Source organism: Microtus pennsylvanicus, chromosome 1, assembly GCF_037038515.1.
Source record: "Microtus pennsylvanicus isolate mMicPen1 chromosome 1, mMicPen1.hap1, whole genome shotgun sequence".
Lineage (NCBI taxonomy): Eukaryota > Metazoa > Chordata > Mammalia > Rodentia > Cricetidae > Microtus > Microtus pennsylvanicus.
In genome coordinates, this window is record NC_134579.1 from 203870084 (window position 1) to 203884348 (window position 14265).

Here is a 14265-nt window from a genome sequence, read left to right on the forward strand (position 1 = left end):
TGCTCAGAATAAAACAACATTAGCATTAAGTCAACAATTTATACTGTAAAATCAACACTTCTATCTTAAACCTGAAAAGAAATAAGGTATATTCTAGCATAAATTTGGCTGATCTCAAAGACTACTAAAATTATTTGAGACAAATAAATGCTTTGCCTGTTCGTAGTAGTACTTCAGGTGCAATATAATTGGGAGTCCCAACCAAAGAATGTGCTAGACATCGCTGGTGCTGGCGTGCAGCTCTCCGTTCTAGTGGCTTCAGTCTGTCTCCACACCGACAGCTGGAAGGATCTCCCCATTCATTACTGAAATCCATGCTATCTTGCCGTGGATGATCCCCTATAAAATAAAAAGGAAAACAATAAATGAAAGCAACAAGGACAAAAGTCAACCTCATCTGTTTAACTTCTGATATCATGATTAAGAGCTAATATACTTTCCCTGTGATGAATTAATGCACAAAAGATGCCATGTCACTGGCAGCATTACTATTGCCAATGAGGGCCTGTTTGCAGGGATATAAACAGGAAAAGACTTGAACTAAGAAAAATGGAAGACTCAATACTTTACTCAATGTTAAGTGACCGCAATGTAAGTCATGAGTAGGTAGGATAAAGTATCTCATTCAAACTATTCTGTTATTTTTCTGAGGGTATTTTTTAAACACATCTGATCAATTTCACTCATTCAATTCATTCAACAAAAGACAATTAATAAGAACGATTCTTCACGCAGACAGGTCATACTCTGGCAGGGCAGAAGCACCACAAACATAAACATAGTGATGACATGGCTGAGGGTGATCTCAGATGTTAGGGGTGCTTGCCTAGCCCTGAGCTCCATGGACAGAACTGCAATAATTTGGCTTGTTGGAACATACCTGAAATCCCACTATAGCTTTGCTGGGCCCTTTTAAGTATTTTTTTAAGGATTTATTAATTATGTGTATACATGTGGGCATGTGCACATGATTGAGTACAGTGCCCTTAGAAGCCAGCAGTGTCAGGTCTGCTTGGAGCTGGAAATATGGGCAGCTGTAATCTAACTTGCCCATATGGGTTCTGGAAACTGAACTAGGGTCCTCTGGAAGAATAGTAGGTACTCTTGTCCCTGGCCCTATTTCTTCTTCTTCTTTTTTCTCATTTTCTTTTTCTTTTTCTTTTCTTTTCTTTCTTTCTTTTTTTTTTTTTGAGACAGTGTCTCATTGTAACCCAGACTGGCCTAAAACTTGCTATGTAGCATGACTTTAATCCCAGCACTTGGGAGGCCTCTGTGAGTTCAAGACCAACCTGATCGACATAGTGAGTTCCAGGAAAACAGAGCTCTGTGGAGAGAACTTGTCTCCGAACCAGAAGAGGACCCAGCAGGACAGCCAGTCCTCATGACCTGAGTTTAATCCCCGGAACTATGTGAAGGAGAGAAGCAACTCCGGCAGACCTCCGACTTCCACTTGCACATACACAAAATAAAGAGCTACTTTTGGGTTTTGTTGTTGTGGTTTTTTTTTTTTAAAAACCAATAATTTAAAAAAAATTAGAGGCAGGGGACTCAGCTGGTAAAGTGACAGCTGAACAAGCTTAAAGACCTGACTTTGGATCCCTAACACCCCTGTAAAAACTAGGTGTTGTGACCCCACTCCTGGGAAGGTAAAGATAGGTGGGTCCTTGGCACTATTAACCAGTCAGCCTACCCAAATCCAGGAGCTTCATATACAGTAAGAAACCTTGTCTCAAAAATAGGGTAAGAAAAAAAAAAGTGGCTGTTGAGATGTTTCAACCGGTAAAGGAGCTTGCCACAAAGCCTGATAACCTGAACTGGATCACTGGAACCCACATGGTAAAAGGACAGAACCAACTCAGTTGTCCTCTGATCATTAAACTTCATGGCATGTACACACTGTGCCCACAGACACATAACACATAAATATAAATGTCAAAATAAAAAGATAATAATCAAGAAGATACCTGACAGTGACCTCTGCCCCTACATGTGACCACATGAACTGTACACACATTTGCCCACAAACACATGAAAGAAAATGATGATGGCACTGAAGGTGTACTTTGTGGCTTGCATGGAAGAGGCTCTGGGTGCCGGTCCCCAGCAGTACACACATACACAAAAGTATGGCATGGATCTGCAGTTCCAGCCTCAGAGAAGGCAGAGGCAGGAAGATTAATTGAGCCCAGGTATTCCAGACCAGTCTAGAGAACACAGAAAAGAAGACACACTGACTATTCTATAAAGACAATATAGGAGATGACACAAATGTGATCTGACAATTAAATTAAATTGGATGGCAAGGAAGACCAAACGAGAACCTAACATTTGCTAAAATGTAAAAGGCAAGAACTCAACCACATGAAATTCAGAACAAGTCTTTTCATGAAGAAATAGCAATAGAAGGTAGACCAAAACAGTCAATAAAGGAGACATGCGGGCTGGAGAGATGGCTCAGAGGTTAAGAGCATTGCCTGTTCTTCCAAAGGTCCTGAGTTCAATTCCCAGAAACCACATGGTGGCTCAAAACCATCTGTAATGAGGTCTCGTGCCCTCTTCTGGCCTGCAGGTATACACGCAGAGAGAATATTGTATACATAATAAATTAAAATATATATAAAAAAAGTTTTAAAAAAATAAGGGAGACATGCAAGGGCAACACACAGATTTACAGTGAAAAGATATGGGAGAGTCTGAAGCAAGAGAGCAAAAGGAGCTGATATACGATTAAAGAAAGCAGGTCCTACAGCACAGCCTGTGGGTAGAACAGGAAGAGACAGGTGAACTAGATAACTATAGGAAGCTTGGCTGAGGATGGTAGAATAGAGCTACAGAGGGACTCAGCCTCCTGGGCAGCTGCCAGTGCTAGTGTTCTAGAACTTAGAAGGATGGAATTGAGCAGACAGCTGTGGCAGCTCTTTGTTAAGTTTCAACAGCTATTTGAAATCCATGTGAGATCGTTTCTAGAGAGACATGAAATCATTAACATATATAGGATATTTAAAACTACTTACAGTACTAAAATTAACCTAATTGTAATAATCACCTGGGAAATTTCATGAAAATATAGTTTCCATTTTCCAGAGAACACTTTTCAATCAAGAGTCTGAAACAGAGCCTAGGAATTATACTTTTCAGAAGAATCAGAGGTAATAAAGTGAAGTGTGGGAGATACTTAATTCTAGCCACTCAGCCGGATAAGGGAGAACATGCCTAGAGAACCCCTGATCTTGGGAAGCTGAGGCAGGACTGTGAGTTTGGATTCACCCTAGGCTAAACAGTGAGTTCAAGACTGGCTTGTGTCCCAGGCAGATCTCTGTGGATTCAAGCCCAGCCTGGTCTACAAAGCAAGTTCCAGCCAGAGCAATTACACAGAGAAACCCTGTCTCGACAAACCAAAAAAGTCTGGCCTGTGCTACATAGTGAAGCCCTGCCTCAAAATTAAATAAAAAAGAAAGAAATCCAGCTGCTGTGTTCACAGATGCCCAGAAGGCTAACACTTACCTTAGAAATGCTATAAGCACTAAATTAGAATATATGTAAAGCACCTAGGATATAGTAATTATTCAGCAAACATTAGATCAACTTACACTTCCATTAGCGCTTGGAGGGTTCTTGGTGAGGCAGTGTGGTAGAAATAACATGGGCCCTGTAATCAGACAAACCTGGGTTCAAAGCCTAGCCCTTACACTTAATTTCTGTCTGACCTTGGACGAGTTACTTCACCTAAGTCTCACGTCTTCATTCTGCCTCACAGTGTCATATGATTAAACAGAATCATGTGCATGTATTTAGGGTCAAATAAGTTGTATGACAGTCATACACATAAATAGCAGTGAAAACAAATATATGCAGTAACATGGAGAAAGCTCAAAAACAAAAGATGTAAACAAAAGAAAAAGAAATACAAAAATACATATAGAATGATTATATTTAAATAGTTTCAAGAGTAGGAAAAATGAAATAATTCACTGTTGACAAATATACATAATGCTATAAAGTATGGTGTCCAGGTCTAGTAGCACAGGCCTGTAATCCTAGTTAAATAAGAAGCTGAGGTTAGAGGATCCCAAGGTGAAGGCTTTCCTGAACTACAGAGTGTAAGTTCTCCTGAAGTCTGGGCAACATAGTGAGAGAGCTTGTTTCAGAATAAAAAATACAAAGTGGCGAAACTATAGCTCAGTGACAGACTACCTGCCCAGCAGGCGGGGACCTGAGAAACAGCAGCAGCAGCAAAACCAAGAAAAGTGAAGAACGGATTACAAAGTTCTAAATAATGGATGCCTCTGAAGGAAAGAAGGGAAAATAACAATTAAAGGTATCTAACAACTACTGGTTATCTTGGTGAACACAGAGGCTTTATTCAAAATTATTTTAAAAACTGACACATTTCAAAAGTAACAAAATTTTGTAGTAGTTACCTACACAATAATAATATTTCAATGAACTTTATACACTCTTAAACTTTATAGATCTCTGTGTAAATTTTATAAGAGAGTTAGAAACTTATGCCTACCAGTCTCACCCATTGTTGAAGTCATCCTAAGTTGTACTACATAAGTAAACTACGGTGAGTTAAAATGGAATTTACAAGCTCACTTACCACTCTGGTAGTATTTGGAATCATGAGTCCATCTGAAGCCAGTGCACAGACCAAAGTCAGTCAATTTAATATGCCCATCTCGGTCAATCAAAATGTTATCAGGTTTAATATCTCTATGAATAAAACCCATTTTATGAACGCTTTCAACTGCACAGGTAAGTTCTGCTATGTAGAATCGTGCCAGATTTTCTGGAAAGATGCCCATTCTAATTAATAGGCTCATCATATCACCCCCAGGAATGTAGTCCATCACAAAGTACAAGTTGTCCTTATCCTGGAATGAGTAATACAAGCGAACTACCCATTCATTGTCGGCTTCGGCTAGAATATCCCTCTCGGCTTTAACATGAGCAACTTGGTTTCGGAGCAGAACATCTTTCTTTCGCAGCGTTTTTGTGGCATACAGAGCCTTCGTGTCAACTTTCCTTGCTAGACAGACTTCACCAAAGGCTCCTATTCCTAGAGTCTTTATCTTCACAAACATAGACTTGTCCATTTTAGCCCTTTTAAGACGAATATAGTTAGACTCTTTCTGGCAAAGCATCTTTCTCATTTGATCCTGGGCATCTTGAGATAATCCAACCTAGGTAAATAAACTAGAGGTTAAATAAGGAATTGTATTGGATAGCAAGAAAAAAAGCTTAAAAAAAATCAGGCATATTTTTGAAAGTTAAATGCATAATGATTTTTAATAAAGCATGTTAGAATTCTAGAATGTATTGCAGAGCTAAATTAATGATCAAAGTCAAGCTTGAAAGCTAGTAAGCAATACACAAGGTGAGTCTATATGCAAATTCAGCTGTGGAGAGCAAGTAGGAGAGGCCATCAGCAGGCTTCCAGTCCTCTCTGAAGCACTCACAGAGTAGTTTCCCAAAAGACAACAAAACAAGTTCATTAGCATGCACTCTCAACTCTCTCCGTGCATCTTCCCACATTATAGGGCTAGACTGCCTTCACTAAATTGTTTATCTCGATGTCTAGGCCTTAAATATTTTCCCCATGATTTTACATTTCACAGAGAAAAATTTCTTCACTCCAGGTTCAATCATTCTTATGAACAAAAAGAAAGAAACAACAAATGGCTCAGCAGGCAAAGGCCCCTGTGGCCAAGTCTGACTCTCCCAGTTTGATCCCTAGGACCCACATGGTAGATAGAACCAACTCCCTCATGCTGTCCTCTGACCTTTACATGTTCTCAGAGGTTTGTGTGCACATGTGCATGAACATATAACACACATATACATACGGAGAGATACATATAAGTCAAAATGTAACTAAAAACTTTTTAAAGAAATAAGTCATGGTAATCTTTTTTTTTCTTTTTGAGAACGTCAGTGTAAGGATGACACTCCTAGTCTACCTCTAACAACAAAGTACAACCTGCTTGGTATCTTTTAAATATTCTGAAATAATTTTTAAAATTATGATGATTAAGGGCATTATAAAAAAAACTCAAGATAAATGCAAAGCTCAGCTTCTAAGCAGTGACAGAATACCTGGACTTAGAAGGCAAGGAGTTTCTTTGGCTAATAAAGAATATTAAAGTTTAAAAGGACAAGACTTAGCCAGGCAGTGGTGGTGCACGCCTCTAATCCCAGCACTCAGGAGCAGAGGCAGGCAGATCTCTGTGAGTTTGGGACCAGCCTGGTCTACAGAGTGAGTTCCAGGACAGGCTCCAAGGCTACACAGAGAAACCCTGTCAAAAATCAACAACAAAAAAAACCACACTTGGAAAAGTAGAGGCTAATTTTAGAAATGCAAGACTAATCTCAATACAGCAACCTCATGCTTCTGTTAGGATGTGCATTTGCATGCAAAGTCTTTTCAGAGTGGTAGCATGCCAGACTTAGTACAGAACTCTTTCTCTTAAAATCTTACTTGCCTACACAGTAATGGAGACTACAGAAGTCAGCAAAGCTTCCAACACCATGAAAGTTTAAGTCAGCTATTAGTGAAAGTGAAGAGGAAAAAGGAAAAATAAACTAAGAAAATACATAGACTTTAGTAAGAAATCTAAGAACAATGTGAATAAAAGAATTTGCGGTATTTCTTATTTAACATAATTATTTATAGTAAGAAAATATTGGCTGGGTAGTAGTAGCACATGCCTTTAATCCAAGCACTCGGGAGGCAGAGACAGGCAGATCTCTGTGAGTTTGAGGCCAGTCTGGTCTAGAATGAGTTCCAGGACAGCCAGGGCACAGAGAAACTCTGTCTGGAACCCTCCATATCAAAGATAGAAAATATCGTACTGAACTCAAGTGAGACTTGAAATAATCATTTTATAGCTCTCTCAGGATGAAAAGAAGCATAATCATCTTACACTTTGAGTGGCAGATGCAAAAGGAGGAAAAATTCAAAGTTTTGCATTCTGAGCACAGGATACAACCATGATGGTGAGGGCTCAAACACAGTACCTACCAATGGCATCTACTTGGGATCTGAAGGGAGTGCTCAGTACTCTGGTCTCAATGTATTCAACAATTTCAGCATACTCTCCTCAAACATAATTAGAAGAGGAAAGTAACTGCAAAGAGATGACTTTGGCACTTCCTTAATTTTTTTCTTTCTGGTGTGTGTGTGTGTGTGTGTGTGACAGTCTTGTTACTGGAACAAGGTAGTCTTGGCTGCCTTGGAACTAGCAACACTGGCCTCTGCCTTCTGAGTGCTGGCATTAAAAGTGTGTGCCACCATGCCTAGTGACTTTGACACTTTCTAATAATGTATATATAGAGAATAAACACCAAATTCTCAACTAAAAAGCAATGATTTTAATGTGTATTGAAAGATAACCCAGATATTTCTATGTATGTTATAAAATAATGTATAAAATCTAGAAATTAACCCTTGTTTTAATTTCCATATCCCATATACTATAATGAATTGCAAATTTACATCAGAACTTTATTATAGGAAATGATGAATAAATCACTGAAATGCTATAAACAAAAATTCTCCCCAAGTTTACTCAAATTATTGGCAACACATTATAATTCGCTGTAAGAATACCAGCGCATAGTACTTTAAAATGCCAAGAAAATAGATGATCAAGTGTGAAAATATTTTTAAGAGTTTTACCCGCATCATTTCATTTTCTAACTGTTTTTTCCGATGCAGACGTTGCTGATGAGACTTCAAGACATTTTCTACATGCTGCTCCATAAAAAATTTGAAGGCCTGAGGTGAGTAGCTCTGAATACGAGACTCTCTTCGTTCTTCATCTTTCTTGTTTTTCCTAACAGTGATAGGTGAAGTTGTAATCTGTTTCTTTTCTTTATCCCCACAATCAACATTTTCCATACTTTTCTCACTATCTTCTTCCTTGGGTAAGCTAGACTGATCTTCTTTGCACGGTTTATTTATTGATTCATATGGAGGAACAGATGGGTTTTGGTGTAGCAGATGTTTTGGATAAGGTGGTGGTGGACCTTGATAGCTTGGAGCTTCAGCAACAGGTGGAATGACAGGCACATTTGGAGCTGTACTCTCAGGAAAAGGGGTAGGCTGAACAGTCTGAATTGGCTGTGGCATCCAAGAAGGATGGGTAGGGGCTAACGCAGTCTGCAGCTCTGGTTTTAAGACACGCATGCTTTTCACAGGCTGTTGAATAGGAGCTGGTGTGATCGCAGTGACTGTAGTGGCTGAAGGCTGAGAATTAGCAGAGTGACTTGGTCTACTTCCTAATGGGTTATTAAAAGAATTTGACCTCACTGGTATGTTAGGTTGCCATGTAGGAATTTCATGCCCACTGTTTGGCGATGACTGGACAGGAGCAGAGGATGACTGGGGCCAAGTTGTTTGCAGTCCAGGTACATTAATATTATAAAGCTCCATGTTATGACTGTTCCTGTTTGGCACCATCATCGATTGAGGAATATTTCCATTTGCGTATGATGGAGGAGCAGCAGATCCCCCTGTTTGTAAAGTAGAAGGGCTTTGTCCATTAGTTGGGGTCAGAGGATATGGAGGTGGTGGCTGCCGATTCACAGCACCAGCAGGGACATTTTGGTGCATGATAAAATCAGTCTGACCACCGCCGTTCTGAACTCCAGGTCTCCCTGGTGGAAAGTTAAATTTGTTAGTACTTTGCATGATGATTGGTTGTCTGCCAACTGGAACAGAATTAATGCCTCTCTGTCCCTGGTTAGGAGGACTCATGGCAGAAGGGTTAAGAGGTGGTGGAGGGTAGCCCTCCTGCCATGCCCCAGGTGGAACAGGAGAGATTCGGGAGATTACGTATTCCATGCTCCCAGAGTAGCGCTTTGTCTGAGAGTTTGGTTCCCATGAAGGGGGAGGTGGAGTTGTGCCTCGTGGAGGGGGAGTCTGGCCTCTTGGAGGTGGTGGAGGAGTAACACTCCTAACTTGAGGTGGTGGTGGGGGATTCACTCTCTGTCCATTGCTTGGGTGAGCTTGAGCAAATGCTGCAATACCAGATCCAGATAGGGGTCTTCCTACATCCGCCTGTGAGTTGGGGCTTTCAGAACGATAGACCACATTTTCTCCTAGAGGTGGGCCATGTCTCTGAGGAACTAAAGATTCTTTAGAACCTTTCCAGCTTTGTTTTCGATTAATTGATTGTTGCACATTTCCTATGATTATAAAAGAGAGAAAGTCATGTTTTTTAACTTCTCATTTTAAAATAATTTATCTCAGAATTCTGATACTACTAAATGATACTTAAGTTTAAGAACTGTAAAATAGGAATAAGTCAAGAGATCAATTTTACAATGTAACATGAGTAATAAAAACCAGAGACAGATGATGGGGTTCAAACTGAAGATCAGAAAAGCAAAACAGCCAGTCCTGGCTCTTACCTCTTTGTTATTTATGTTTTAATAAATAAAGCTTGCCTGAGCGTCAGTGCAAAGTAGCCGCGGTAGTCAGCCATACAGGCCAGGCTGTGGTTTCACACATCTTTAATCCCAGCAGCTATACCAGTTAGTCATAGAAGCTGGGCAGTGGTGGTGCATACCTTTAATGCCAGCACTAGAGAGGAATATAAGACAGGAGGAGACAGGTCTCATGCTCAGTCTCATTCTGAGGATTTGTGAAGACAGGATCACCATTTTGGTTTGAGATGGAGGTAAAAGCCAGTGGCTGGTTGCTTTGCTTTTCTGATCCTCAGATTGAACCTCAATATCTGTCTCTGGGTTTTTATCACTGTGTTACATTAAAACGTGTTGAGTACAGGTAATAACAATGCATTCTTGGGGCTGGAGAGATGGTTCAGTTAGGTTAAAAGTGATTGCTGCTCTTACAGAAGATCTATGTTCAGTTCCTACCACCCACAAGGCAGCTCACAATGGTAACTCCAGCTCCAGGGTATCCAACACCCTCTTTTGAACTTCACAGGCATTAGATACATGGGTTCACTTACATACATGCAAGTAAAACATCCATAACCTAACAAAACCCAATGCATTCTCGAGAACTGCACAAAATAATTAACTGACTAATTATTTCAAGGATCTTAATTGTCATTTAGCCTCAGCTGGCCTCAAATTCTTGGTCTTCCTGTTCTAGACTTCCATGTGCTGAGAAAATAAGGGTATACCAACCCTGCCCAGATCTAAGAGTACATTTTAAGTATTCCCATCAACCCCTCCCCCAATAAGTGAGATAAGCTAGATAGTTGATGTTAGTTAGCTTGATTTAGCCCCCACCACCAAAGGTTAGGAAATAAAGTTTCAGCACATGATTTTACTTAAAGACATGTTATTACATTTCATTAGTTCAGAGTATGTATGTGGATACACATGTGCCCCAGCATGTGTATGTAGGTCAGAAAACAACTGTGGGAGCTAATTCTTTCCTTCCATTATGTAGTCACAGGAATCAAACGCAGTCTCTCAGGCTTGATGGGAGGAATGTTTCTGAGACATCCAGGTTGAAGTAAATTTATAATGTACATACCAAGTTTGAGGTTAGCCAAGGATACTGAGACCTTGTCTCCTTTTTTTTTTATTTTTTAACTTCATTCTTATTATTAATATTACCTTTAAATTTTTTTTAAATTTTTTGAGATTTTTAAATTTTTAAATTTAAATTTTTAAATTTTTTAAATTTTTTTCTATGTGTAGCCCTGGCTGGCCTGAAACTCATGTAGACCAAGGTTCCCTCTAACTCAGAGATCTGCCTGCCTTTCCCTCCTGAGTGCTGGGATTAAAAGTGTTCGTCACCACCTTCTGGCTATTTTTAATATTCTTTTCATTTTTATTTCATGTGCACTGATGTTTTTGCCTGCATGTATGTCTGTGTGAGGGTGTCAGATCCCCTGGAGCTGGAGTTACAGACCATTGTGAGCTTGGAATTGAACCTGGATCCTCTAGAAGAGTAGCCAGTGCTCTTAACTGCTCAGTCATCTCCCCAGGCCCTATTTTTAATATTTTAAATCATATGTATGTGTTGATGTTCCTAGATGGAGATGCCCTTGCAGGTCAGAGGCATCAAATGTCCTGGAGCTGGAGTTGTGAGCCACCTGATATGGGTGCTGGGAATCAACTTGGGTTCTCGGCAAAAGCAGTACAAAGTCTTTAAAAAAAAAAAAAAGAAAGAAAGAAATGTTTATTTATTATGTAGCAGTTTTCATCCCTGCATGCCAGAAGAGGGCGCCAGATCTCATTATAGATTATTGTGAGCCACCATGTGGTTGCTGGGAATTGAACTCAGGACCTCTAGAAGAGCAGCCAGTTCTCTTAACCTCTGAGCCATCTCTATAGCTCCAAAGCCCTTTATTTCAAAAAAAATAAAAATAAAAAATAAAAAAATCTGAAAATGGTAGTTTGAATGAAAATGGTCATAAAGAAAATGGTCATAGGCTCATAAAGAGTGGCATTATTTGAAAGGATTAGGACATGTGACCTTGCTGGAGTAGATGTACCCTTATTGGAGGAAGCTCAAGCCAGGCCCAGAGGCTCTTTTCCTTCTGCCTGTAGATGATTCAGATGTAGAACTCTTAGCTCCTTCTCCAGCACCATGTCTGCCTGTGTGCTGCCATGTTTCCCACCATGACAATAATGAACTAAACCTCTGAACCTGTAAACCAGCCCAAATAAATTAAATGTTTTCCTTTATTAGAGCTGCCATGGTCATAGTGCCTCTTTATTGCAATAAACCCAGGCACTTGACATGCTGATTTCTTTTTTATTCCCTCCACCTCGCAGTATATACTCTTACCACTTAGCCATCTCTCCAGCCTGGAGATCCCGTCTCAAAACAACAACAAAATTTTAGAAGAGAAATTAAGTTTTATTGCTATTTTTTCAAAATAAAACAAAAACCTAGGCCCCAAATTGGGATTCTGATTTTGCTTTCAATTCCTTTTAGAAATCTAGCTCTTCTCCAGCACTTCCTACCTAGGGGACACATTTAGACTTTCTCCCCTTTCAGTATTTCTCCTCCCAAATATTAGGGCCTGAACCCTGGGACTCACGTTTTTTGTTTTGCATTTGTAAGACAGGGTATTGCCTTGTTTCATTTTCTTCCTGTCCAGTGGTAGGGACTGAACCTGGATTTTTTGGCAAGCATCCTTTTTTTAAAAAAACCTGTGTATTACTTCCTACCACTAAATTTCAAAGAACTGGCAAGTTTTTGAAGTTCTTCATAGATATTGCTGTCCAGAAAAGGGTGGTATTCTGTCATTTTACAGTGAGAATGTCTGTATTTTTAAGACCTGCCAAGTTCTCTGAAATATTTAGTAAGAAAGAAAGTTATCCATGGTAGAGTAAATGAACAAGTAGGATTTTGATGGAGGAAGGTCATTGGTTAATTAATAAAGAAACTGCTTGGCCCTGATAGGTTAGAACATAGGTAGGTGGAGTAAACAGAACAGAATGCTGGGAGGAAGAGGAAGTGAGGTAAGACGCCTCAGACAGACGCCATAGCTCTGCTCTCTGAGGCAGACGCGATGAAGCTCCAAAGCAGGATGGATGTAGGCTAGATAGAATCTTCCCCGTAAGCGCACCTTGGGGTGCTACACACATTAATAGAAATGGTAATCAAGATGTAAGAATTAGCCAGTAAGAAGCTAGAGCTAATGGGCCAGGCAGTGTTTAAATGAATACAATTTGTGTGTTGTTATTTAGGGGCATAAGCTAGCCAGGCAGCCAGGAGCTGGGCTGTGGGAAAAGGCCCGCAGCTCCTTCAATAGGATTTAGTAAGAATGATTTTTTTTCTCCTTTTTCCTTTAAAAATTTATTTCCTAAGTAATCAACATATATACATATAGACCCATTCAGGTTTCCATGGAAAGAAAATATTGTGGCTATTAATAGTGATATGGCATTTTAAAGAGATATTTATTTATTTACCTTGACATAGGTTCTAACTATGTAACCCTGGCTAGCCTGGAATTCCCATATACCATTACCTTAATTTGAGATTTGAAACTTCCCTTTATTGTACACTGTAATAACTAATCTTGGTTGTCAACTTGACTACATCTATAATCAACTAAAATGCAACAAGCTGAACACACCCGTTGATGGAGTCCACAAAGATACGCAGTATGACAACTGATGTTTGGAAGGCGACCCACTGAAGATTTATACATCTGATGGAGGATAAATCACTTAGGCACAGTCTGTGAAACATGCTGCCTTTCGATTAGCTGGCTGTCTCTAACTGCAAACCCTTAGCAGTATATTCCTCACATGCTGGGTCAGGCACAATCTTCCCATGTTCTGTTAGTAGGAAGACTTCTTCCTATGCTGTATTTTCTGGCATATAAAACAAGCTCTCATAGTCCAGTCCCACTTTATGATGAGAAACTTTGAAGCCTGTTCTTGACCTACAGCCTGACTGACAGGGCAAACTGGCCAGAGAGAATGTCCTTGTGAAGAGATCACAGGAGGAACTTCCAAAGAGCAGAATTGTAGGTGTCGGGCCTTTTAGATACATGTTCTCTGAAGATTTATGGCAATTAGGTGGTACTGCAAGAGTCAGGCCTTGTTATAACAGTCCTTCAAAAGATCAATAGCACCTAGGTCTCCTTCACTTACACTTATTGCTCTGATTCAAAATAGCAATTACGGTACTCAACTTCATTTGGAAAAGCAAAAAACCCAGGATAGCCAAAACAATCCTATACAATGAAAGAACTTCTGGAGGCATCACAATCCTTGACTTTAAACTCTACTACAGAGCTACAGTACTGAAAACAGCCTGGTATTGGCATAAGAACAGACAGGAGGACCAATGGAACCGAATAGAAAACCCAAATATCAATCCACACATCTTTGAACACCTGATCTTTGATAAAGAAGCAAAAAATATCAAAAGGAAAAAAGAAAGCAAATTTAACAAGTGGTGCTGGCATAACTGGATATCAGCAAGTAGAAAGATGAAAATAGACCCATATCTATCACCATGCACAAAACTCAAATCCAAATGAATCAAAGACCTCAACATAAAGCCAGTCTCTTATAGAAGAGAAAGTGGGAAGTACACTTGAATGCATTGGCACAGGGAACCACTTCCTATATAGAACCCCAGCAGCACAGACACTGAGAGAAACAATTAATAAATGGGACCTCCTGAAACTGAAAATCTTCTGTAAAGCAAAGGACATGCTCAACAAGACAAAATGACAGCCTACAGAATGGGAAAAGATCTTCACCAACCCCATATCACACAGAGGTCTGATCTCCAAAATATACAAAGAA

At 39.7% G+C, this 14265-nt stretch overlaps 1 protein-coding gene across 4 annotated transcripts in view; it reads right to left on the reverse strand.

The window, feature by feature from the left end:
- The window catches only part of Lats1 (large tumor suppressor kinase 1), a 37545-nt gene that overhangs the window by 5706 nt on the left and 17574 nt on the right, over positions 1–14265 (reverse strand). For 2 of the 4 annotated variants that reach the window (XM_075949361.1, XM_075949371.1), the window contains 3 exons: positions 7682–9192; positions 4604–5186; positions 157–339 (listed from right to left, as the gene is read on the reverse strand). In XM_075949361.1, coding sequence (XP_075805476.1) covers positions 157–339; positions 4604–5186; positions 7682–9192 — 2277 coding nt within the window. Of the gene's footprint in view, positions 1–156; positions 340–4603; positions 5187–6485; positions 6550–7681; positions 9193–14265 lie in introns of those variants that run through there. The other 2 variants (XM_075949385.1, XR_012907917.1) reach the window with 2 other exon arrangements.